Source organism: Dermacentor silvarum, chromosome 10 (assembly GCF_013339745.2).
Source record: "Dermacentor silvarum isolate Dsil-2018 chromosome 10, BIME_Dsil_1.4, whole genome shotgun sequence".
NCBI lineage: Eukaryota > Metazoa > Arthropoda > Arachnida > Ixodida > Ixodidae > Dermacentor > Dermacentor silvarum.
This window is the reverse complement of record NC_051163.1, coordinates 65,690,958-65,715,317: the sequence shown is the minus strand read 5'-3', so window position 1 is coordinate 65,715,317 and position 24,360 is coordinate 65,690,958. Positions and strand designations below refer to the sequence as shown.

The 24,360-nt window shown below is 46.6% G+C and overlaps 3 protein-coding genes across 13 annotated transcripts in view; 1 reads left to right on the top strand and 2 right to left on the bottom strand.

Moving 5' to 3' along the window:
* The window catches only part of LOC119465917 (RB1-inducible coiled-coil protein 1-like), a 96,764-nt gene extending 81,964 nt beyond the window's left edge, over positions 1-14,800 (bottom strand). For 9 of the 11 annotated variants that reach the window (XR_007463801.1, XR_007463800.1, XR_007463798.1 and 6 more), the window contains exons 1-9: positions 14,367-14,800; positions 13,995-14,095; positions 13,154-13,362; positions 8,402-8,487; positions 7,480-7,595; positions 5,879-5,965; positions 5,447-5,561; positions 4,930-4,986; positions 3,740-3,910 (exon numbers count right to left, since the gene is read on the bottom strand). Coding sequence is in view for 4 of the 11 variants with exons in the window: in XM_049656985.1 (XP_049512942.1) it covers positions 3,740-3,910; positions 4,930-4,986; positions 5,447-5,561; positions 5,879-5,965; positions 7,480-7,595; positions 8,402-8,487; positions 13,154-13,362; positions 13,995-14,062 (909 nt within the window). In the remaining 7 variants the exon portion in view is untranslated. The remainder of the gene's footprint in view (positions 1-3,739; positions 3,911-4,929; positions 4,987-5,446; positions 5,562-5,878; positions 5,966-7,479; positions 7,596-8,401; positions 8,488-13,153; positions 13,363-13,994; positions 14,096-14,366) is intronic. The other 2 variants (XM_049656987.1, XM_037726393.2) reach the window with 1 other exon arrangement.
* Positions 14,801-15,942: 1,142 nt separating this feature from the next.
* LOC119465920 (thioredoxin domain-containing protein 15) lies at positions 15,943-17,766 on the top strand. Its single transcript, XM_037726395.2, has one exon. It carries the CDS (start codon positions 16,147-16,149, stop codon positions 17,011-17,013), a length of 867 nt encoding a protein of 288 aa, XP_037582323.1. The 5' UTR covers positions 15,943-16,146; the 3' UTR covers positions 17,014-17,766.
* Positions 17,767-17,771: 5 nt separating this feature from the next.
* On the bottom strand, positions 17,772-23,679 carry LOC119465918 (T-cell immunomodulatory protein). Its single transcript, XM_037726394.2, has 3 exons — positions 22,069-23,679; positions 21,099-21,356; positions 17,772-19,093 (listed from the first exon to the last, which is right to left on the bottom strand). Exons 1-3 carry the CDS (start codon positions 23,470-23,472, stop codon positions 18,953-18,955), a joined length of 1,803 nt encoding a protein of 600 aa, XP_037582322.1. The 5' UTR covers positions 23,473-23,679; the 3' UTR covers positions 17,772-18,952.
* Positions 23,680-24,360: the final 681 nt, after the last annotated feature.

Sequence of the window (24,360 nt, the reverse complement as noted above, 5' to 3'; positions counted from 1 at the left end):
TGCAGCGTAAACAGCATGGCGCAAACGTGCGCTCGCGCGTGCCCCAGTGAAATATCGGATGCCACAACGATGTCACTCTCGTTTTTGCGCAATTGACCGTGCGGCACCATGTGCATTACGCCCGTACTTGGAACAACGATCTATGTCTTTGCACCACGGGAACAACGGCTGCTCAAGCATTCATGTTGACACGGCCCTAGTTGGCAAGAACGCTACACCACACGCTGCCGCAACACTATGTTGCAAAGGGTTGTTGGTTAGTACGCCGCTATCAGAAGATCACTGTTCAGCAGCTGCTTCAATTACGCATTTGCCAATTGCTGATAACGGTTCGCGGTGACGTTTTACCTTTCGAACATGCATTTTTTTTTCGCCCGAAGCGACACAGATAACGTAATTTTGCAGCTCCTGTGTGGCCGACGCGCAGTCATTACGCAATGCAAAGACCATGATGTCCGAGACCTTTGCAGAATGGCGGCAAGCCACAATAGTTTCCGAGGTTTACGCTTCCGGTCAACTAGAACGCTTCGCTCTCATGTGCAGAACGCAGTCATGTCCAGCTGGTAGTAAAATATATCACAAGCTTTCAAATAAAAAATGGTGGCTAGCGCTTGCAGTTTCGAAATGACAGGCGATCAGAACTGGGCGTCCTCTTGAAAGAGCTACACGATGCAAGATTTCGTTCTTTGGATGGATGTTTCTAAGGGAAATTTGCAGTTAGGTGCGGCAATGTACCAGGAACGAAAATGGCACTGAAAATCTGGTGTTCGAACCGAAGTGCTGCCGAATTGTAACTGCTGACGCCAGCTTCAGTGCGGTTAACTTTTGAGCATTTATTTTAAGGGACAGTCCATATATAATGAACTACCGATATAACGACCACGTTTCACGGAACTATCGAGTGCGTTATAAACGGGTTCAACCGTATAACCACTCTCTGAAACTATACTTGCCGACTTAACTATTCATTTCTATTCATTTATATATTTCTTAAATTTGGGGAAGGACTAGAAGTGGTGCACTCATAGTTAAGCGATACAGAAGTCGGAAGCATCCCAGAAGCTAGTGACAATGTGCTGTTAGCAGTTAAGATAGCAGATAAGGCAACGATGCCACATAGTGTGGTCATCTTGAGTACCATTAATACTGCAAATATAAGTCACTTGGAACAGCAAAAACTTTCAGAGAAACAACTTTGCCTGGGTACCGCTCCCTAATCAGACCTTAACTATAATTTACATGTACCATTTAAAGGGGCACTAAAGGCAAATACTAAGGCAACGTGGACTGTTAAAATACCATTCCAGAAACCTTGCGTGCTTGCATAGTGCCAAGAAAATACTTAGTTTACGAGAAAATCGTGTCTGAAGTGTTTTGCATACCAATCACCCGCCCCCGAACGGGGGTGGGCTATTATCGCGATACAGTCGACGACCGATTTTTCGGACCCTCAAGGGACTGCGAAAATGTCCGAAAAATCAGGCTGTCCGAAAAAGCAAATGTGCCCCAAAAAAGCTCAATTTATTGCTTACTATTGTGCCAAAGGGTGGAAAAAGTGATTAATCCTCTTCTGAACCATGCTTCGCTTCTGTGCGAGCAGGTCCGCCTGAATTTCGGCGAGAGTCGTCGAGTCGCCGTAAGCCGACGAAAGAGTTGCGACCGCTTGCATCAGCTCAGCTTGCGTCGGCTGCGCTGTTGCAGGTAAGTCGTCGTCGTCGCTCTCAGACTCCGCAAGCACTTGGCGAATAATTTCTTCATCCGTGAGGCCAGCGCACAGTTCCAACTCGCTGTCCACACGGGCAAACTCGGAAAACGAGACATTTGAGGGAATCTCGACGCCTGCAGTGCGAAGGTCGTCGATGAGCTGCTCACTTCCAGACACCTGCTCGACGACGCTGTCCTCGTCCAAGGCGGCCGACTCGCCATTCAACACAAATCCCGCGTGGCGGAAACAGTTGTGCAGTGTTGTTGATGGGATCGACTTCCACGCATCGGCGAGCATGCTGAGTGCTCCAAGCAAATCGACCGAGTAGACTTTTCCACTGTCGAGGCACACCACCACACGCGAAAGCAAACGTGACCGATAGTTCACTTTGAGAGTGCGTATAACACCCTGGTCCATCGGTTGTAGGACACTTGTCGTGTTCGGTGGCAAGAACTCGACGCGCACAGACTTCAAGTTGTTAATGTGCCCGTGTGCAGCGCAGTTGTCGACAAACAACAAAATTTTGCGGCCTTCTAGATCAAATTTGCGATCTAGTCTTCTGACATAGCTTTCAAAAATCTGCTGAGTTACCCAGGCTTTTTTGTTGGCCTCGTACAAAACAGGCAGGGACTTCACGCCTTTGAAGCACCTCGGAGCTTTCGACTTGCCGATGACGAGCATCGGCAATTTTTCTGTGCCTGACATATTGCTACCGATAAGTACAGTAACTCGCTCCTTACTGTGTTTGCCACCATGGCAAGGGTCGCCAGCAAAGGCAAGAGTCTTTTCTGGCATCAGCTTAAAAAAAAGTCCGGTCTCGTCACAGTTGAAAGTATCATCTGGCGAGTACTCCTGTAAAAGGGACTGTAGCTTTTCAGAGCGGTAGTTCGCAACGACGCTCAGGTCAACAGCTGCACTTTCGCCGCACAGTTTTTTAAAACTGAGATCAAAGCACTTCTTGAAGTTTCTTAGCCAGCCGTCACTGACCTTAAATCCTTCAATGTTCATTTGAAGCGCCATCGTCTCGGCTTTCTGTTTGAGGAGGCCCCCGGAGACGGGAACCTTGCTGGCCACTGTTGACTTCAGCCATACGAGAAGGGCCTCCTCGAGCTTTGGGTAGGTGCCTTGGCTTACATTTTTCTGACGAGATCCAGTAGACTTTTCCGCTGCCTCCAAAATCTTTCGCTTATTTTTGATGTAGTCCGAAAGAGTCTGTTTGGAAATCTGAAACTCTTTCGCAACTTCTGCCCGCGATGGGCCACTTTCAACGAGCTTGACGATAGCAGCTTTCTTCGCCATCGACATGGTGACGTACTTTCCCCGCTTCATCGGAGCTCTCGAAGCCGACGACAACATCGACGATCTCTTCTCCATTATGAATCAGCAGATAAGCAACACGTGAAACACTGGCAAACACGCAGGCGGACAGTCAGTCGATGCGGTCCGACCTATCCGACGATCACAGCTTTAAACAAAGAAAACTTTTACGGCAGCAACACCGGCGACGCTGTTCAGGAAATAGCCTCGATCCAGCATCAGTTTAGCGGAGGTCGCCACCCTAGCGGAGGAGGAAAATGTAAACAAACAAGATGGCGACGACACACGCAAGAATGCGTGGTAGTCGGCTCGGCTGACGCTTGGAAAGTCCGAAATATCGAACAGCCCGTCCTTAAGTGTCCGAAATTTTGAGCTAAGAAATGTATTGAATTTATGAGGTATGTCCTGGTGCCGGATGAAAGTCCGAATAATCAAGCATGTCCGAAAAATTGGGCGTCCGAAATATCGGTCGTCGACTGTACTTTTCACGATAACCGCCGAATTGGCGGCAACAGCTGTGGACGTAACAAGCGACGACCCGCGAGATTTGCTGGTACCGGAAAAGTCAACTGACTACGTGACTCCTACAGAGGACCTTTGGGTGTACATTTAATTAGGCAGTTCAACGCCCCTGACATACCACGGTAACACAGCTGATACATTAGAACAGGCTTCTCTGCACGCTCTCTGCAGGGAGGCGAGCGAAACTTCACCAACCTGCAGGTGCTCCTGTTGGTCCTGCTCGAGCTTGCGTGCCCTGGCCATGAGTTCGTCGAGGTTGATCAGCCACTCCTCGACCCCGCGAATCTCCAGCATGCGCTGGTCGGCCACCATCTCCATCACCCTCTGCACCTCCGCACGGCACTTCTCAAGGCCTTCCGCAACAAGCTGCACGAAAACAAAAATTTTGTTCCAGTTTCAACCCAAACAGCGAAGCAGCTGCAGTGACAGCCAGTGTGACGGTACCCATGGTACAAATTGCCATAGCCTGTGTACGGTCACTCTAAGTAAACATTTGCTGTGGCACACAACTTAACAGCACATCATTGTCAGGTGGAAGTCGGGCTTTGTATGTAGCCACGTCATTCAGTGCGAAAGCCAGCTGGTTAGGCCAGGCTTGAGCCTAATATGAAGGAGAGTTTGGAAGGTGTGGCCACAGGCTTTTGGGTCAGCCCGAGGCAGTGCTGAAATGTGCGAGGCAGTGCTTGGTGCACCTCAAGCCATGGCATGTACACCACGAGATAGGTCTATAACAGTCCGGCCTCAAAGTGCACTTGTCTGTACCAAGAAGCTATCGTTCTCAATAAATAATATGTGAAGAAAGCGCTAAGCATTTCTGCTATTCCGAGACTAAGTCAACTAGCTGGTATGTACAGTCGCATTTATTGTGAACTGCAACACGGTACCCATGTTCAAAGGGGCCCCAGGACTGCACAGCTGTGCGAACACATCTGTCGTTGCTCGTGTCTGACAGTGGCTCAGCAAAAAAATAATTTTTTTTTAATGTACAAATTAAAGTGCTTCATATGAACTGCTTCAGAAGACTTCAGCATGTTAATTTAGTTATGCCTGTGTTTACAAGTTTATACTGGAGTAATTATGTTCATTAAAATGTATAATTAGCTACGAGTTAATTTTTGCTCAGATTTCAGATTTTAAAATCTGTCAAATCACAATCATCTCGCCAATAAATAGAATTTGAACTTAAAGCCTGCTAATGTGTTACTTAAACTGAAGTTCTTGCACTATGGAAAAAAACACACAGCTATCAAAGGGCTAGTATTAGCAAAAGCAAATACAACCAACCGAAGAGAAATATCCCTTTGATGTCTCAGAAAAGGCTGCACCAAACACATTCCACAAATTAACATACTTGCTAACATATTGTATTCCAATACCACACCCACCTGCTTCAGGCATGCCTTGCACTGGTTGGCCATATCTTTCAAACTGCTTTTGCTGTCCTGTAACGACAAAATGAAAGAGCACAACAGTTTTGCGATACCGGCAATGGGCACCAACTATATTTTCGAGCGGCAAGAGATGCCAATGCCAGCAATGGCAGCTTGAACAACTTGTCGAGATGCGCATAACTTGCAGCAGTCATGTATTGAAAACAAAACGGCTGCCAGTGTTTCAACCTCTGTCGGTGCATTTTCACATTGCAAATGTTCTGCACGTCCAGGTCGGCAAGGGCTGTATTGCAATTCGAAAAATGACGCCCACACGCAATGCTGCCATGACTCGCAAGCTGGAGTGATGAGTGCCCCCCCTTGCCTCCCGTCTTTTTTTTTTTCCTTTGTCCTTTACTCCTTCCGAGCTATGCCAATGTCACGAAATCAGTAGGTCACACACAGTGAGAAATCAGGATTGAATTCTCGTCTGCCAATGGTGGCTGCTTACTCTAAGACCAAACTGCCTCACCGTGGAGTTGATCCAGTCTAGCAACATCATGCCCTTCTGTTCATCCTGGTGCTCGGAAGACAGCAATGCCGGAAGAACAGGAATCTTTCCCAGGAGTACGATATCTTCGTCCAAACTGCACAGCAGAGAAACCGAACAGCAACACTAATATTAGATCATACTTTTGCACTCAAGATTCATTTCCTTTGTTTGACGGATGTCTACCACTCTTAAAAAAAAAAGGGGGGGGGGGGTCAATTTGCTATGGTACCCTGCACATTAGAAAGAGTATCGTTAACTAATAAAATTTTAGGGTTTTCAAGGTATTTAAAGGCAACATATCAATGCCAAGGAGCTTTTCAGAGTTTCCAAGGATCAGCAATGACTCTGCAAGTATAACTTGTTTCAATGGAGGGTCCGCCAAACGAAAAAATGATAAAAAATGAAAATTACCTCTCAAGCAGCTCCGTGTGCTGCTGGTGACTTTGAAGGAACTCTGTCAGCTCCTGTTCAATGCCTCCTGCGTTGTTCCTCAGACTCCTGAAGAACAAAGTAGCGAGAAGCAGAAACAGGTAAAAAAAAAAAAAAAAAAAAAAAAAAACTTACTAGACATTACTTCAACTTAAAGCAGTACAAATGCAAAATATCTTGGGCAACGTCTACCAAACGAGACGCATTATGGTAGAATCTTTGCATATAGTGTTCATTCTGTGTGTCGTGCTTTGGTCCACGCATGACACGTAAGACATTGTAATGCTTACACTATTTTGCTCCTTGCCGGTGACCCATTTTTGACCAGGTTATCCCCGTTACAGTGGAATCACGTTGGTATGATTCTGCATGATAAGTTTTTCAGGATAATACGTTTTGGTTATTTTCCTGGCCAATGTCTTATAGGAGTAATGTATGTCTGATAATAAGTTTTATTTTAAAGTTCCCGTGAAGATCGTATCAGATTCCACTGTATCATAGTCTCCCTTTGGAGCAAGGTGCTGTACAGGTGCAAATTACTGTATCCGTCATTTCTTTAATGTCGCCAACTTGACAGCAAAATAGAATTTTCTAATCAGATTATGTAGAAGATAGAAATAGTGTTGTATGTTTGCGAGCACCAGCAGATACACTCGAATGTAAAGTGCGGAAACATCAATTGACAGCGGCCAGACTTGACCCATGGTATTAGAGTTGATGGCCGGTGACTGTTCTCACTGCCATATGGTCGCGATTTGAGCACTGTTCATCTTTCCGAGCACAAGTTCGCCAAATAATGACATCTCGTTCATACGTTTTGGAAAAACACTGGAGACGCAAACATACTAACCGGGAAAACATACGATCCAAAGTTAAAGAATATTTACAGACTATTGTAGTTGATATCTACGTAATGCGAAGTGCTGTGCAAATCGTTGCAGCGCAAGATGCCAATGTGCACACCTCGAATTCAGCCTTAGTCGGCAGATTCTTTGAGTGGGGCATTTTGGCAGGGAGTGTGCGTCTGTTCCTTTAGCTCGGGGGTGGCTGCGTGTGGCTGTCAGCATGGCACAGCGCATACGCAGGCTGCGCACCCCATTTTGAAGGTAATCTTCTACGGGTGCAAAGGTTGGTGAACCGAGATGGCTGTGGCTTTATGTATGCTGTCTTCACGCCCGTACCGTGCTGGAGGTTCCGTATGTTCCGAGTTTCGGAGAAGTGTTAGAGAGGCAGACAAAGCATTCACTCCCCTTTGCCCGAGCTTCTCACGATAGCGTCGTCCCACTGCGGGCAACAGTATCAGCCGTGGAGGCGGAGTGGACGTGAAAGCATCGCAGGCCTCGCTTCGTACCACCGATGTGAAGATATCGTCGGGACAGCATGAAGCCGCATCTATTGTGACCGACTCTCAAATTTAACAAAATGACTTCTTTTCCAATTGAAACTTGCTTTTTCCAGTTGCTTGATTTTGTGGCCCCTTCCATGTAAATAAATCTATCGGCGACTAATTATTTGCATAAAAGGTTATATCGGCTTTGTTATATCGAGGTTTAACTGTATGGCAAACTCCAAGACTGACTCACGTCGTCATGTCATCAAGGTTGGCAACCACAGCAGCCCAGCCCTGCTGCTGCAGGTGCTGTTCATGGACAAGAAGTTCGGAGGTTCTCACTTCCACCCGAGCACGATCACAGAATTCCTGCAGGGGAAAACAAAAAAAAAAGTATGTCGTGGCACAAACATAAACCTAGCCATCCTTTTCCAAACATGCTTTTACAATAAAGAAAAATTTCCCGCAGTACTCCGAAATGAAGCAATACTCCGAAACTGTGTGGTCAGTAGTAACGAGGAATTCAATGTGGATAGAAATTTGATGATAATTCTCCCTAAGTTGCCTATGTGCATGTTCCTAGGTGTTATATCATTAGTACAGTCAAAACTCAATATAACGAAAACAACAATTCCCAATTATAAAGAAGTAAATAAAAAAGTTAGTAGGCCACGTTTTTATGTTTCTACTGCGTACCCCTATCACTGCCATTCTTCTTGGATTTGTCTCTCCAACTATCAATATACGCGATTCGCAGCCGAATAACGGTGACTAGAGAAGTGTTTGAGGGCCCCTTGAATCTCTTGGTAGCAGCATCATAAGAAGCCAATGTGGAACGCAGGCCACGCACTCGTACGTTCCCGTTTATAAGGGTGGTGTAGTGTACACGAGACAAACTTGCCAGTAACCCGTGCATAGCGCAGTGAATGTTTGTGAAGGAATATGCACAAGCTGGAAGCCTCGAGTTGGAAGGCAACCTCAGATACAATGATAACAGCACAAGTTCGAGGTCACCTAAGATCACCTGCATGCATCGGTCACACCAATGCGTGCAGGTGATCAGGAACTCGCGCTTCAAAACACAGAAATGATGCAACAATAACAAAGTAAGGCGAAAGAACATCAGGCAGCAATATGAGTAAGCGTGAATGCTGCAAGTGGCAGCGCCGTGTCACCTGAGCAAGCTGTGTCCTTGTAACCACGGTGTTGAAAGAAGGCGGCATGTCAACCACTGCTTCCAGCTCCAGCGACATATCCTGGTCTGAAAAAGAGCACGAGAAGGGCCAGCAATGGTTATGCCTGCCAGTTTTTGTCAAGCACACTCATAACTTTTGGAATCTGCAAGACATAATTTGCTTCTTGAATTACAGCTCAAACACAAGATGCCTTATTAAATCTTACGGGGGAGCGCTACTCCTTTGCCTAGGACAAGATTTGCAGCTCTAAAAAAGAAAGGGGGGGGGGGGGGGGGGTCGAGAAATTATGTTCCGAGTTTGAGTTCATCACGTACGATCAAAATGACATCCGAGTGTCTTCACATGAATGCAGACGAAATGTAAAGGTGATAGCTTGAGAGAGTGCGATCACTTGTGTTTGCATCAACTGGCTGCACTTTCACACCTTAATGCTATCTAGTGCAGCACAATTACTAGATAAAATTTGGCAAGCTTTCCATGCCTGCCTGTCAAAGAGCAGGAGTGACATGATAAGACTAATGACATTTGTGTCACTAGTCTTATCAGCAGCATGTTTAACCAAATCGTGTTTCAAGAACTCCCCTATATATAAATACACCTGGCTTGGCACCTTCACAGCAGTGGTTGTTGCACGAGGGTACCTCCGCTATGCCATGCATTTAGGGGGCAGTAAAAAAGAGCAGTAAATCGAGAAAGTAAGAATTGGGCTGAAGATGAATATGCAGAAGACAAAGATAATGTTCAATAGCCTGGCAAGGGAACAAGAATTCAGGATCGCCAGTCAGCTTCTAGAGTCTGTGAAGGAGTATGTTTATCTAGGTCCAGGGGACCCTGATCACGAGAAAGAAATTTACAGAAGAATAAAAGTGGGTTGGAGTGCATACGGCAGGCATTACCAAATCTTGACTGGGAGCTTACCACTGCATTGCATTCTGATTGCCACTGCATTCTGACTGGGAGCTTGCCACTGCATTGCATTCACTGATTGCATGCAATCATTGCATTCTACCGGTGCTAACATATGGGGCAGAAACTTGGAGGTTAACAAAGAAGCTCGAGAACAAGTTAAGGACCGCACACAGAGCGATGAAACGAAAAATGTTAGGCCTGACGTTAAGAGACAAGATGAGAGCGGTGTGGATCAGAGAACAAACGGGGATAAACAATATTCTAGTTGAACATTAAGCAGAAGAAATGGAGCTGGGCAGGCCATGTAATGCGTAGGATGGATAACCGGTGGACCATTAGGGGTACAGAATGGATACCAAGAGAAGCGCAGTCGAGGCTGGCAGAAAACCAGATGGGATGATGAAGTTAGGAAATTTGCAGGCGCAAGTTGGAATACGCTAGCGCAAGACAGGGGTAATTGGAGATCGCAGGGAGAGGCCTTCATCCTGCAGTTGACATAAAATAGAGGCTGATGATGATGAAAAAACAGCTACATGCAGCTTCTTGAACTGATAATGTGAATGAAGTGAATGGTTCAGGGTGTACTCCGACTATGGAACTATTTTAACCAGCCACATTGCTGAACACTCGTCAGCCTGGTGACTGTGACCCCATTGTCATGCCGGTGCCTCATCATGACTACCAAATTCACACTGGTCAATTTACAAGCTTGCCCATTTGAATTCTTGTGCGACGTGATAAGATGCGCATGCATGTGGCGATGCCTGTGCAAAATGTTTATTTCGAAGACATGGCTCACACACTTAAAAGAAGGCAACGGAGATAACTGAGGATTAAGAATTAAAGCGTGACACACAGTAAACATGGAAACAAGAAAAAAAATACATAAAATATAAAGCATGGGAATATTGAGCATAATGCACATGCTCTGGACAATTCTTGTGGCAAGCTATAAAAGTGCTCAGCATCAAGCTACTCGAAGGTTCTAAGAATAAGGCTCTGCATTTCGTGCATTTTGACCATAGCTCTTGATAGTGAAACAAAGGAAGGTGTACACAAAGAAAAATCAAAGTTAATTGAACTAGATGCAGAACTGATCAGCTCAGTGACAATGAACAGTATGCAATGTTCCTTGGCTAGAGTCTCGTTTACATTAGGTAATCATTACAACAGGAATGAACAGGTAATTTACGCACCGCACCTATTCAAAGAGACATGCCTCACAAACATTTGTACATTCAAATTGGGGCAGCAACTTCACATTATACCACTCTGCCATGTTTGTTTACAGCACACAGAGTACAGCTTGTCAGTGTTCCATACCACATGTAGTACAGGTACTGTACTACAAATCAATCAACTGGCGCTACCGCAACCTTTATTGCACATCATGAATGCCTCCCTAAATAAATGCCTGCCTCACGAGCCATAAACTTGGTTCCAAGGACCCTCTCCCTTTCCTCTTCTCTACCAATGCCATCTACAAGCACAGATTGCAGTGAATGATTGCATGCCTGCCAACCTGTGAACGTTGAAATTAGTAAAAATCCTGCAGATCGAGAGAAAGCACACATTTTTAAATACTTTGCCCTGTGCACTAACCTTTCATAGCATACATACGCACTTTATTAACAATTATTTAACTTTAGACAAAGCACACAAGAAGCACCATCTTGGAAAAGCAGAGACTGACAAGCAATGCATTCTATTTAGGTCACAGGTACTTTTTCAGCAATTTTGCTATTGCAGATCTTGCCTGCTTAAGGAGTTCTAGTGAATAAACTTGGAAAGTTTCAAACTTGAAATTCCAATTAAGTACACCCCTATGGTACGTGGCATCTTTCGTCGACACAAGAAGGTGGTACAAGTACCATCACAATTTCTTTTTTTTGCATGCATTTTTTTTCCGTTTTGCCAGCTTGCGCCACCACATCCTTAAAACTGTTCATGCATTCAATCATGCCCTTAAGATTTTTTTTTTTACTTGTATTACTAAGATTACAACAATAACCACGCTATCTTTGCCATTTTTATGTATTGACAGCATTTTTATGCACTATAAGATTGTATATACTAACAATTGCTTAAATTTTCCTATGTTGTATTTACGCAATTGTTTTTTTTTTTTTTTTTTTTTTGCGTAACTTGCTTAACTTTACAAGTTTTTTCAATGTTATTAACCGAGAGTCCCGTTGCAGTCTTTCGACTTTGGGACCCTCGTCTGTATATTATCTGTAACCCATTCACTGTATTTAAAGAATAATAAACTGAAACTGACCACTTCATCATGCATGAGGCCACACCTATGTTCACTTTAGAGGTGTTGCATTCATACTCAACGTAGGCACAAGGATCTTCAGCAGCCCATATTCAGACGTTATGGTGATCAACATGTCCACAGACATCGGAATGTCGCCTCATCGCTAAACACAACCTTTTGCAGAAATCGCTCATCATCGTTGATATCATGAAGCATATCTATTGCAAACGCGAATCGTTTGGGTCTATCCGCCGGTTTGACAGCGTGCAACAGATGCAATTTGTAACCCGAAAAACGTAGACGTTTCTTTAACACCTTATGAACTGTAGTCTTGCTTAGGTGTAATTGTCGAGCACACGCACGCACAGATCTTTAAGGCTCCTTAGGTAGCTCTCCCGTATAGCCTCTACAGACTCATCACTTACTGATGGCCTACCAGAACGGGGTTTGTCCAATAAACTGCCGGTATCCTTCAAGCGATTATCCCACCGAATGATGTTATTCCTATGTGGTGGCACTTCGTTGTACAAGCGACGATATTCACGTTGCCCTTTGGTCACGGATTCGAATTTAGCAAGCCACAGAACACACTGAACTTTCCTCTGTACCGTCCCACATCTGGACTGGCATGGGCTAATCCGCTCCTGCACCAGTTCGTGGTTCTGCGTCATCACTCGTCTGCTCACGCCCTTACACATCATACTACGGAAACTTGGAGTTTTCCTTTTATCTGGTGAAGATTTCACATTTCTATCTTGTTGTGTTGGTTTCCTCTGACCAGTCAAAAGTGCACCATGGCTTTACAGACACACTGTATTTACGTGAACCCAAATTGACCATGACCGTGTTTACATAAACTTGCTTTCGACAAGTCGGGACAACGGCAGCACGCAGCATCAAGCTCAGACACCAATGCAATCGAAGATGGATTCTGGTTCTCGCAGCCGTCTGCAAATAGCCCTACTTTATGCCTCTTACCGTTGCAAGGTTGCACTACACAGTGCTTCTCTTTGCCTTGCCCCGACACCAATGCCACTGCCAGCGCAAGTCTCAGTGCTGGCTGGCCCAACCAGTTTGCGTTCAAATGCGCGCCGAAAACGGGTCAGGCTAGGTAACCTACCCGATACAGCCAGGCTAGCTCAGCTCGACTCAACGCTCATTCAGCCAGATCGGCTAGCATTCACACGAACGCTACAGGCCAATTAAGACCCGACAAGCCAGCTTGACCCACCTCTGTTGGGTTCACGTAAAGGCCCTGTATGATGCTGTTTAGGTGCATCCGATTTGAAGAAATAAAATTGTAGCTTGAAGCAAAATGTTCCTTTAACTAACTGCTTGACAGAATGGCTGCCCTTAACACACAATATTGCGACGAAAAAGGAAGTTCTTAACAAAATATGGAACTTGTTGCCCAGCCACCTGTTAGAAACAGGCCTTTAAACAGGCCTACAACCAAGTCGTGAATGAGAAATGAAATTAACAGAGTGCACCCGGCGAAGAGGTACTCATCTAATGTCTGTTCTGCCCTACTTATCTCGTTCCAAAGAGTGAAAAATGCTTACCTGACGAGACCAGTTCACTGGACCTGACAAGAGAGTCCGATTCAATGGAAACCTTGTTGAAGAAGAAGATTGGGTTGGTGTCGGTGCCTGCACTATAGCTGCCCACAGAAGCTGCCGGCTGCAGGCTTTCGCCTCCGCTGATGAGCAGCACTTGTTTTTCGATCGGCACATTGAACCGTTGAGAAATCACTGCTTTGAGATGTTCCACACTGCAAAACAGGTCAATTCGATGTTGTGAAAGCAGAACAGCACAGCAAGTCTGCAACATTCGCCGAGCCTTTACCAGCCACAAGCATTAATTGAGCGATGTACTGCAGACTGATCTACTGGATACGACAGGCTTGTAGTGTGTCCAGATCTACGGGTTTAAAGCTAAACCATCAACATGGACGATTCATGAAAAAAAATCATGTTTGGAACAAGAAATAAGAACAGCATGTTTTGTGCAAGAAACACGATTACGCTCGCACTCAAGGTTAAATTACGGCTTCTTGACTGCAATAATGACCAGTCAGAGAAACAATGCGTTTTAACATGCATTTGCTCGTGACACGTTTCGAAACGCAGCGCGCTCATTCAATCGACGCTGTCGAGAGGCACCGAGGTCCGAAGAAAGCGTTTATTAAGGAAAAGGCAACTGACAGCGCGGACCGAGAACAAAATTGACGGGCGCCTCCCAAGAACAACAGCAAGCGAAGCATGTCTTGGGCATGCACAAACAAACGCAGTACGCGATAACAAGTTCGCGTTCGCCGTCAGGTGTGGAACAAAGGATTTCACTGTGTTGCTATGGTTACGCGCAAACCAAATTCCCTTGACTCATGCACATTAGCGCACTCACCTTTCGACGGCGTGGTTCATATCAAAGGTCACCATCTTGCCTGTATCGACGAGGAACACGTACAACATCTTGCGGCTCTCGTCGATAGACTGCACAGTGACCTGCAAACGCCGTGGACGAAGGGGGCAGATGTTACCGAACAGCCTTCAGCGCTTCCTCTAGCACGCACGTCTTGGAAAACTTATCACGCTCGAAAGCACGCGAGTACTCGTTTGGCAACAGACTCTCTACACACTTACGACGGTTCCAAATCAGAGTAGCTTTTTAACATTTCTGAAGAAAACGCAACGGGGTTAGAGGTTTGCCCTACAAAGCTGCACGGAAAAGAAGCAAAGGCGCGACTGCTCACGGTAAAACAGAGTGCGACGTTACCTAAGAAAAATGTCGCGGGTAGATGTCCGCTCTGTTGGAGCCGGGTGAGTAGAGTGCGAAAAACCTTTTCGCCAGAGCCAATTGGGAGGAGATCACCCGAAGCGCCGTATCGACAAAGCACGGTATCCGTAGTATCATGCTCGCACCAGGCACAAGCTTCGTCGTAGACTGTCAGTCGCAGACGCTCCGGTAGCATGCGAATCCCGACGTATCGGACGGTCACGTCCTTCGGACAACATCTAGCGCAGTGGGATAAGTTTATCGGCAATTTCTAGGCGGATACGCGGACGCGTTTCTCGCTACTCTAATCACCCACTGCTCTTCGACTTCCAACAGCTGACCGCCATGTTATTGTTAGTGTTGCCAACTCTCGATAGAGCCATCTGGGAAACGCTGCCAACTGCAGCAGCCACAACGCAAATAGTGAAGGGGGGGCGATCATAGCGCGGTATATAAAGGGCATTTCGAAAGCCCAACGATATATCAGTGGCTTATCATGTAGATTGGACGACCATGATATCTTGGGCGAGTTAAACCAAGTTTCTCTTCCTCATTTTTTTTTTATTATTCACTAAACGCATAGCAGAAGGGAAAGAAACCGCGCAGTTCACTTGCTTAGAAACAGCGACACTGTTTCGACATCGGTGTTTCATGGGTCTCGCAACTCAAGGTCAGAGCGCTACGCGCGCGCGCGCGCTTTCCACGTGCGCTGCGCCACACTTTTTTTTTTTTTTTTTGTCTTGCGACACTAGTACAGTCACCACAGAACACCCATCAGTCACTAGGTTAGCGGCATCGGTCCGGCGAAAGGTGATTCTTGAAATATTAGGCCCAGTGGCTACCGAAGCAGCGTCTCTGAACGGCTCTGAATATTGAAGTTTTCCCTGTGGTTTTCCGTTATTGAAAGAAATTGGTCCTGGCGCTTCTTTTGAAGACGTAATCAAAGTGAACTCGCTCCAGATAGCCTAACTCCAAAGTGTTATCAAGCGCCACGACACGAATTTATTTTGCGATTATACGTGCTTATCAATCAGGTTAATATGACCGATCGTGATTCGTAATGAAATTAACCGCCAGTTAGATAAGTTGGCTTGCACCGCTTTACACGCTGCAAAGCTATCACTCTCAAGCAAGTTCGCACCCCTGGCGCTTATCTTGTCCCACAACAGTAACTCATCTGCCTTGCTTGCGTTTTCTTTCTTGAAAACACTGCGCTGGCTACTATCGTGTAGAGAATGCGCGCTGATAACGCGCATATGCTACACACGCCATTCGTGACCTGGAAGTACCTGGCACACAGCGCCAAATAAAGGAAATGCGTGTGAGATAGATTATCGTTGTGGGACAAGATAGGCCAAAGGGTGCAAACTTTTTAAAGAGAGTATGTGGAAAGCGCGCTTTTTTTTTTTTTTTTTTGACAATTTGTGTCTTGACCATGCCGGGCGGGAGTCGAACCAGCATCCACCACGCCCGCGACCTCGTGCGCGGTGTCGGATGAAGCAGAGGTACATACAGTGTAGCAGAGGCATGAAACTTTGTTTCCATGGATACGATAAACAATTAACGCGTTAAAAAGTCAAAGCGTGCTGCAATATTTCAAGTGGACCTAGGGGATGTCCGTATCTTGTAACGATAACAAGCAATTATCCAGAAAATTAACATTGTCAGTACATGCACCCATGCGCGTAGTTTATGCTTCTGTTATGTTACGATTATTATTAGTCACGATCTGTGGTCACGATACCACGGCAACAGTGCAACCGACACTGACATCAGCAACATGGCTCCTGTCTCGTTTTGGTGCTGCGTGTTCGCCGTTTCGTTATTTTCCTGCCTCGGCGAGCAGGTTGAGGAAATTGTCGTAACATCTCGTGAAAACACCGAAGACGCGGTCGTCACTGAACCAGAAGATCCAGGTGTCCAGAATGTACTGCATGTCGACGCTGCGGAACAAGACGCGGAAACTAACAGCACAGCTGCCGACGACACCAACAACTCCACGGAAACGGCTGGCGCCCGCAACGCGTCGTCGGCGACGACGAATCCGATCCGTTGCCTCCCCAGTAACGTGTCGAGGAACGAAAGTGACGAATTCAACGCGTTGCAGCTGATCAACGGCACGGCTCTTCTACAGGAGCTCTCGCCCGCGCCAAACAAGACCAACTCGACCAGCGGCCGTTGCATTGTCGTCACGTTCTACTCTCCCTACTGCAATTTCTGCGCCAGCGCTGCGCCCTACGTCAACGCTTTGCCCGCCGGCTTTCCCGATCTCGAGTTCTACGCCGTGGACGTGGTCAAGTCGAGCCACATAAACATGCGCTACGGCCTCGTCGCCGTCCCCAGCATACTCCTCTTCCACAACGGCCGCGCCGTGGCCAAGTTCAACGACACGTTCGTGACTATGCAAGGTTTGATGGCGTTCGTTACTAGGCACACGGGAATGCAAGCCAGTCGGCCGCTAGACCCAGACTACAGCGGTCCGCTGGCCGATAAGCCGTTGGAATACACCGACTGGGTGCTCATTTCGGCGTGGCTGTTCACCATCGTCTGTGCCGTAGGCGCCTTTCTGCGGTCCAGCCTCTGCAAGAGAATGGTGGCCAGCGTCCAGAACGCCTGGCGGGAAGCCCAACACCAGCATCAAGACTGATAAGGCGTGTAGGGCGGAGCAGTATCGAAGTGCGCACGCTGCCAAAGTTTCACAGGATGGTTTTGAAGGCAGAGAGCAGCTCGTGAAGGTGCTGTCCCGTGTTACGTCATTGTGTGAAACGGGGATCTCAGAAACGGGCAAGATTTACAGCATTTTCTTGTATGTCTGCTGTGGTAAGAAGCCAGCAGCTATTTACAAGTGGATTTTGCTGTCAATAACACACCATACAAGATGATGCTAAAAGTTGAGCTGTTCAGACCAATCAAAGAGCTCTGGGCTGGCTGACCATTACGTGGTGACAAGGTGGTAGCCCGTAAAGTGCATTTGTCAAGGAAGTGGCGCATCATTGTAGCTGAACAGTGATGGTGGTGAGCTATAATGACAAGAAGTTGCACTTTTTAGGCCTACGTGAAAGTTACGACTATTGGTGCATCTGCTCATAGGCGCAAGCTTGTAGTAGATGACTGCTGGAACGTGCGACGAGAGTAGGTGCATTGTGTGATGTGTAAATAAACCATAGACTGTCGTGTACCATATGAAGTCTTCACAAACAGTTCTGTGCTAAATACGAGATGTTTTGGTTACAGACCTGGATAAATGCAGCAGCACTGAGCCTGTGTATGCATTTCGTTTGAGAACCTTCCAGAAAACCCAGCCAGGCTTACTGTTATCTCTGAAGTGATGAAATAATTGACTATTTGTTTATATACGTTGGTGTTCTGTTCAATAAAATAAAAGTCTCTACGCAATAAACACTCTTGGGGGGCAAACAACATGCTTTTATAACCAACAAGGCAAGAAAAATAGATCACCATTAGCTGTTTCAATACATTTATCCAACAGTAAGCTTCCGTGAAAAGTTTGACTAGGAACGAAGTAACACAAGTTTTTAATGCAATAAATATGAAAGTAAGCCTCAAACTTTCATTGCATTTAAGCACTGCCTACGAAGGCACATAATCACCTGCTTTTGACAATCGTATTGAAATAGGTTCCCACCACATTCATGTTACCTGCAGATATACATGATTCAGAGGGTTTGCTCTGCACCAAATCATGTTCTTCCAAACAAAACACACTTAAGAGGCGAAAAAGCAAATATGCTGAGCATAAGAGCAGTGGGATGATGGGCCTCTTCTGGACTTCACATATGTAGAGATTCCTAAAAAGAATAATCACTTGAAGATGAAGCATCAGCAATGCAAAGACTTGTTTAAAGAGAATGCCAGAGCAAAGAAATGAGAAAAACAATACACTTTGGTTTTACACCAGGCTGCTTAACATAATTCTCACTCAGCCGCATACATATTCTTCACTTGGCGCATCATTTCAACTTCACAAAGTGACAAGAAATGCTGGACATCTCGAAACCCACATTGCATAAAGCAATTAACTCTGGGTAAAAAGTGTAATGGGAAGGAAAATCGTAGCAAGATTTCAATTGCGTGAAAATTTATGTAGACCAACTGCCAGTCAAGCACGGTCAAATTCATTAAATGCAGCTGCACCAGAAAGCTCAACGTGATAGTCCTACACTCGTGGTGATGCAAGAAAGTACGCTAATAGTAGCTATAACCAAGGCCTGTCAATTGTTGGAGCACCTGACGTTTACCACATGAATAGATTTCATAATTAGCCCCGGAAGGGCAGAGTCCACAATATCCCTCCACTAAAGTTCAACCGCTTCATGAAGCTTGAAGAATGGGGCTTCCTATTGGAAGGCACACACCTTTAATCCCAGCAAAGCATGGGACTTCCAAGGTTTACGGCCCCGCCCTGTAGGGCCTTGTAACATTCACCGAACAGTCTTCAAAGCTACATCACAAACGCTTCTTCACTGCTGCACGGAATGGCGACCAGGTAAGGCAGTCTTATTGCTGAACACCACAGGTTTGCTTACAGTGAGAACACTCGGCATGACAACATGTTAAATATCGCACTACATGGCATCAAAGTGGAATTGATGTGCCTCTTGGAGCTTCATACGACGATCCTCTCGTTTCTCCAGCCAGTGCAGGGCTCCGATGATCAGCACAATAAAGACGCATGTTCCAGCCAGAGCAATGAATGTCAGCAGCACCTGAAATATACAGGACCCACACATGTTACTACTCGAACAATTCAATGCTCGTGAGGGCAAATTTGGAGGGACAGTAAAGGAAAATATTGCTAGGTCAAGCTAGATTGAAAGACAAGGCTTCGTAATAACAAATTCATCATTCATAGCTAGAACAAAGCTTTTGCAAGCGAGAAAAAGACGAAGTAGTGCCACTTCTGTGTACCTCTCATGTGACCTCAGCTCTGGCCGATTCGGAGAGAGCAGTAGAGAAAAAGGTCAAGTGGAAATTGCGTCGAATCGTTTATTTTGGTGCAGGCGGCTCAAATTGAAACGCAGCAATGGGGCTTTGACGGCAATTTTCTACAATGACAGAAAATAATTGTCTAGCTTCTATTTCTTTATTGGATAGCTGTTGACCCGGTAATTACGCTATGGAGCCTCAATTCCTCGAGAGTGCAAGAAATAATTAGGTTACCTTTTAATGCACACCAGCTCAACATGCATATGAAGCGCAGCACTGCTTTGGACGTGAAAAGGGAGGCTATTCATGTCGCCAAAGCCGGATGCGACAATCTCGCGGTACGAGACGCCACTGACGTGCGTACACACAAACACTGCTTACAGCAAAGTCTACTCGACAGGACAAAAGGAGAGAGCGAGATCCCCTCTAGAGAAGTGCATTGGAAGGGCATTTTTGGCAGCTTTCAGTGGCACGGTCACTGTATGGCCTTTAATCACCACACCAGGCTGACTGCAGCGCTATCAATTTGTTTGTGATGTCACGTAACTGCTCCTTCTGCTTTCGATGGTGTGAATAGTCTCATTCGCATCTGAAGCAGCGCTGCACTTCACACGCGTATTGAATGGTTTGCTTAAATGGTGGTGTAATTAATTATTTGTGGCACTCCGGAGAAATCTGGGCTTTGTATCACAATTACGGAGCTGCCGATAATGGCAAAATAAAGTGGGACACAAAATTTTAGTGTCATTACTCTTTGAAAACGCTTTCAAAGCTCAAGCTTATGCCCTGCATAATCGTCTATATCTTCTGCAACTGTCTTCGCCAACGCATCCCATTGTGAGTGCAATCTCCTCTGATTGGGTCACGATTGATCTCATTGATGTGCTAAAACTCCATTTCTTCGAATGTTCAGCTACTATGGGAAAGTTCGGTAGCATATGGATTTTTTCTTATCTTCATGCTTGTGGTTTCAAACACCCTTAACGCATTATTTATTAAGCTTAATTCTTCTAAATCTCTATGAAATTGCGTTTCGTTTGAAGTAACACTTGAAGGTAACACGTCTCTGCACACATGAATAGTCACTGTGAACTGTTGCATTCAAAACACAATATTTTGTTGAAAATAAAAACTTTCAAAGGTGCAAGGTCGTTTGAAGCTAGAAGAATGTAGTTTAGGCATATCCGTTTACTAACCATCATTCCCGTGTTTAATGAACCACCATAATTGTAGCTCCCCATAGACATTAACGCCACATTTCTCCACAGTAATTTTTGTTGGAAAATCAAAGCATACTCAAAAGTAGGATCTGCAACACTGAGCATACATAGTACCCAAAGTACCCAACTTCCCTCAAGTTTATACCAAGTGTTACTTAAATACGAGTGCCAGGTATAAATGACTCCTTGACTCGCTTGTTAATGCTCATATTTCGCACAGATATAGCATTTCGCAGGGGTCCACTTTAATGCCACATCTGCAGCTACGCCACTAAAGAAATGTAGATTTCACTGCAGTCGAATGATGGCGCCATCTGCCATCCCTATTGTGAAAGGGGTGTTTTATTGTTGTGGTGACAGAGGGCACCACCATTCAGCTGCAGTGAAATGTACATTTTAACTGCACTGTAATTTGCCTGAAGAGCTTCTGCAATGCAAGTTCTTTGTAGCAATGGTAATGTCACATCCTTATCAACATTTCTCCACACTTTGGACATGCCAGTTCAAATTCAGGAGATGGCAGGGAAAGCCGGAAGAAATGTGCACTCATTCCAGGAAATTGTACCTGTCGTCCAGGAGTGACGAAAAGCTTGTTGACCCAGCGTGATGGGTCATTTGCCGGGTATGGGATGACCACCATCTGCGAGTTTGGGATGATTTGGGTCCACTGGTGGTGCACACTGGGGTGCTCGGAGCTCTCGTTGTTAGCTAAGGCGACAGTCAGCACGTCCACAAAGTTTGGCGACTGGCCAAGCCCAAAAACTGAATAAGGCAGCTGCAGTGCGTAGTGTGCCGACTGGTAGAGCTGGCTGCTGCAGCTTTCCTGCAGCATGTAAGAAGGAAAAAGAAAGGCAGACAGGTAAATGAGTTAATGTTAACTAAAAACCAGAACACAACTATGCTAGAACACTAGAGATGTCGATAAATATTCCGGCACTTACATGCACGTGCCAGCACACGAACTCAGTGGTACAAAACAGTGCGAAGAGATAAGAAGTGACAATAAGAATGATCACAATTCACAGCTGGCCCTCATGTCTGTTCTCACTAGAATATTTTTGTTTTACAATTTTGTGCCACTTTTTTCTCCATGTAGCTGTTCAACATGAAAAATCTTACTGTATGCAAATGGCAATTGAAGCATAAATGTCAAGCATAGTTACTGTAAGTGGGTGTTTGGTTGATTACGCTTCTTTATAAAAAAACACAGTTGAGCAAGTTAACTATCTCGGCGACAGCACAAGCCTTGAGCTGTTGAATTCTTTTCCTTCTACGGGGAACAGCGCACTCTCCTCCTACGAACAGTGCTGACCTGCTTCACTACATTTCTGATTCATGTTGTATCTATTGTTAATACTACATGAGAAATTCCTGAGAACTTGCCATGCATTTCCCATTCGGCCAATAGAGGCAGCAATTCACAGAACAAATGCTTGCTACACATTTACACTTCAAACAAAGTAAGCACACTTCCTTTGCCGAAGATACATCATGTCGTACAAATTGGCATTCTGGCCAAAGTAAAAGGTACACACCTGCGGGTAGCCACTGGACGTTATGATCCGGTACCGCACCAGAGGTCCCGGTTGATTCGTGCCGTAGGCCAGGTGACCCTGCGGACAGTCGGTGTAGCAGAGGCCACTCAGAGCCAAAACCTTGATGAAGCACGCATCGTCGCTAAACTGGTTGCGAAGTGCGAACGTGTGAAATCCATTCTGCCGGGTACCGTTCGTCAGCAGGATGTCCATGTGCCCGTCTTCGTCGATGTCGAAGAACGCGGCCAGCTTGGCGGAGTCAAAGTTCGCGAGGGCCCCGTAATTCCAGTAAGGGACCAAGTTACGCCCAAACGGGCAGCTCGAGCAGCGGACGTTGAGCAGGAGTGTGGCCCGAGTGACTACCTTCTTCTGGCCCTGCGGCTTGCCTTCCAATATCGCTAAGAAGTCGGGATAACCGTCCATGTCAACGTCCCCCGTACGCAAGGCGACCGGCATCGCGACATCGGGCGGTTGGCCCTCATCAACGTGGAATTTCCAAGTGTAGTTGGCGCCGTCTTGAAACGACTCGAACCAAGTGACCCAGTGGCTACCGTTGAGCACCATGATCGCCGAGTGCTTGCAGTCGGGGCTTCCGAGGCAGACGGGCATGACGTGTTCCATGTCACCGTCCGCGTCGACGTCGACGAAGAGGGACTGACCTTTCACCGCGGCGTCAGGCGGGTAGTCGCGCCTGTGCGGACCGCTAAACGAACCGTTGCCGACCCAGTACCAGACCTCCATGGAGGAATGGGCGGTCAGCATGAGATCGGCGGTCATGTCGTCGTTCAAGTCCACGAATGAATTCGAGTGCGGCTTCGCGAGCGCGCTCGCACCCACACCGAGCGCCACGGGCGTCGGAGTCCTGCTCGGACCGAACGTCCACACGGTCCTCGTGTTGGGGTCTTCCGCGCGGGCGGACAGCAGGTCGACGACCCGGTCCCCGTTGTAGTCCAACAGCAGCGGCTGCCAACCTAGGCCCGCTACGTGCGTGCTGTTCGCGCAGTCCACGCCCATTCGCAAGCGACCCCAGAAGATTCGAACGTCGACGACGTCGGACTTGTCGCCGCTGTCCTTGGACGTTACGAGCACGTCCATGATGGAGTCACCGTCAAAGTCGCCCGGCATGATGCTTGTGATGACGCCAGGAACGGTGCACTGCACCTCGGACTTCTCGAACGACGGCTTCACGCCCGTGGCGACCCATATCTCCAGCTTGTGAGAATCGCTCGACGCGAGGAAGAGATCGGTGAGCTTGTCCGAGTTGAAGTCGCCGAAGGCGCCGAGAACGCTCGGTTGGGCGCTGCCGAATACATCAACCGTGATGTCGCGAAAGCTCCAAGCTCCTGGGAGAAACACGACCGAGAGCAGGACGGTGATCGCCCGGGCGGCTGTCACGACTCCCATCACGATTGTTGCACCTCGTCGTTCCCTTCGGGCAACATAATTTCACACCTGGCGCGGCAGGGGATGACAAACGGCGACGCAAGCTTTGGCGTGACTTAGAGCACTGGTAGCAGTCTTTCGTCCTTTTGTCGCAGCGAATGTAACAAGCTTTACTAGAATTAAATTACCATATTTACCAAAAACCGCGCAGGTAAATTGCATAAGACACGGAACTAGAGTGTACACGGAACCTATCCCGTTTCCGATGCATCCTAGGAACAACACCTGACAACGCTGTCAAAAAAACTTGCTAGATGGCGCTACCAGCCTTTGGAAAAAATTTAAAAATAGGTGGTGTTCAGAACTTGACGTTAATGATGTATTTTCGGCTTTTAAAACTGCAATCGCCACATTTGAACAGCAAGAACGCAGTCTTTAAAACCTGCATTTTAAATCCAGAGCGCGCTACCCTGTGGTAGAGTATAAAGCCCCTATATTTATAAAAGTAGCGCCATCCACTTCCCTCCTCCTCCGTTCCACTATCGCGCTCGGCGCGACCAGCGCGATCGAGGCGCGATATCGACAGTGGCGCCGCCTGCGTCGGGCCTGCCGTGGCAGACGACAGCTAACGCGCTACCAGAGGAAATCCGAGGAAAACTTCGATCGCGCCCTGCGGAGACGTTTTTGAGGCGCGATTTTGCTTCGTTAGTCAGTAACTGGTCTTAATAATGCCGTTTTGGAAGTAGCAACGCGACGATGCGAGACGGCGCAAATATCAAGTGTGCAACAAGCGTTTGCGCACGCCGGATGGTAAACAAAAAAGCCTTTTGCCCTCGCCTTGTCGGTTGCGGCAACTTAAGGCGCAGCAGCATGCCATCACAACGAAGTTCTTGTCCCTAACACGTTTGA

Bases quoted from the DNA above. Each gene is read 5' to 3' on its own strand.
- LOC119465920 (XM_037726395.2), top strand. From the start codon at position 16,147: ATGGCTCCTGTCTCGTTTTGGTGCTGCGTGTTCGCCGTTTCGTTATTT.
- LOC119465918 (XM_037726394.2), bottom strand. From the start codon at position 23,472: ATGGGAGTCGTGACAGCCGCCCGGGCGATCACCGTCCTGCTCTCGGTC. The intron at 21,357-22,068 runs GTGTGTACCTTT...TACATGCTGCAG, and splicing joins CGTCCAGTGGCTACCCGCAG to GAAAGCTGCAGCAGCCAGCT. The intron at 19,094-21,098 runs GTACAATTTCCT...TGTATATTTCAG, and splicing joins TCGTCACTCCTGGACGACAG to GTGCTGCTGACATTCATTGC.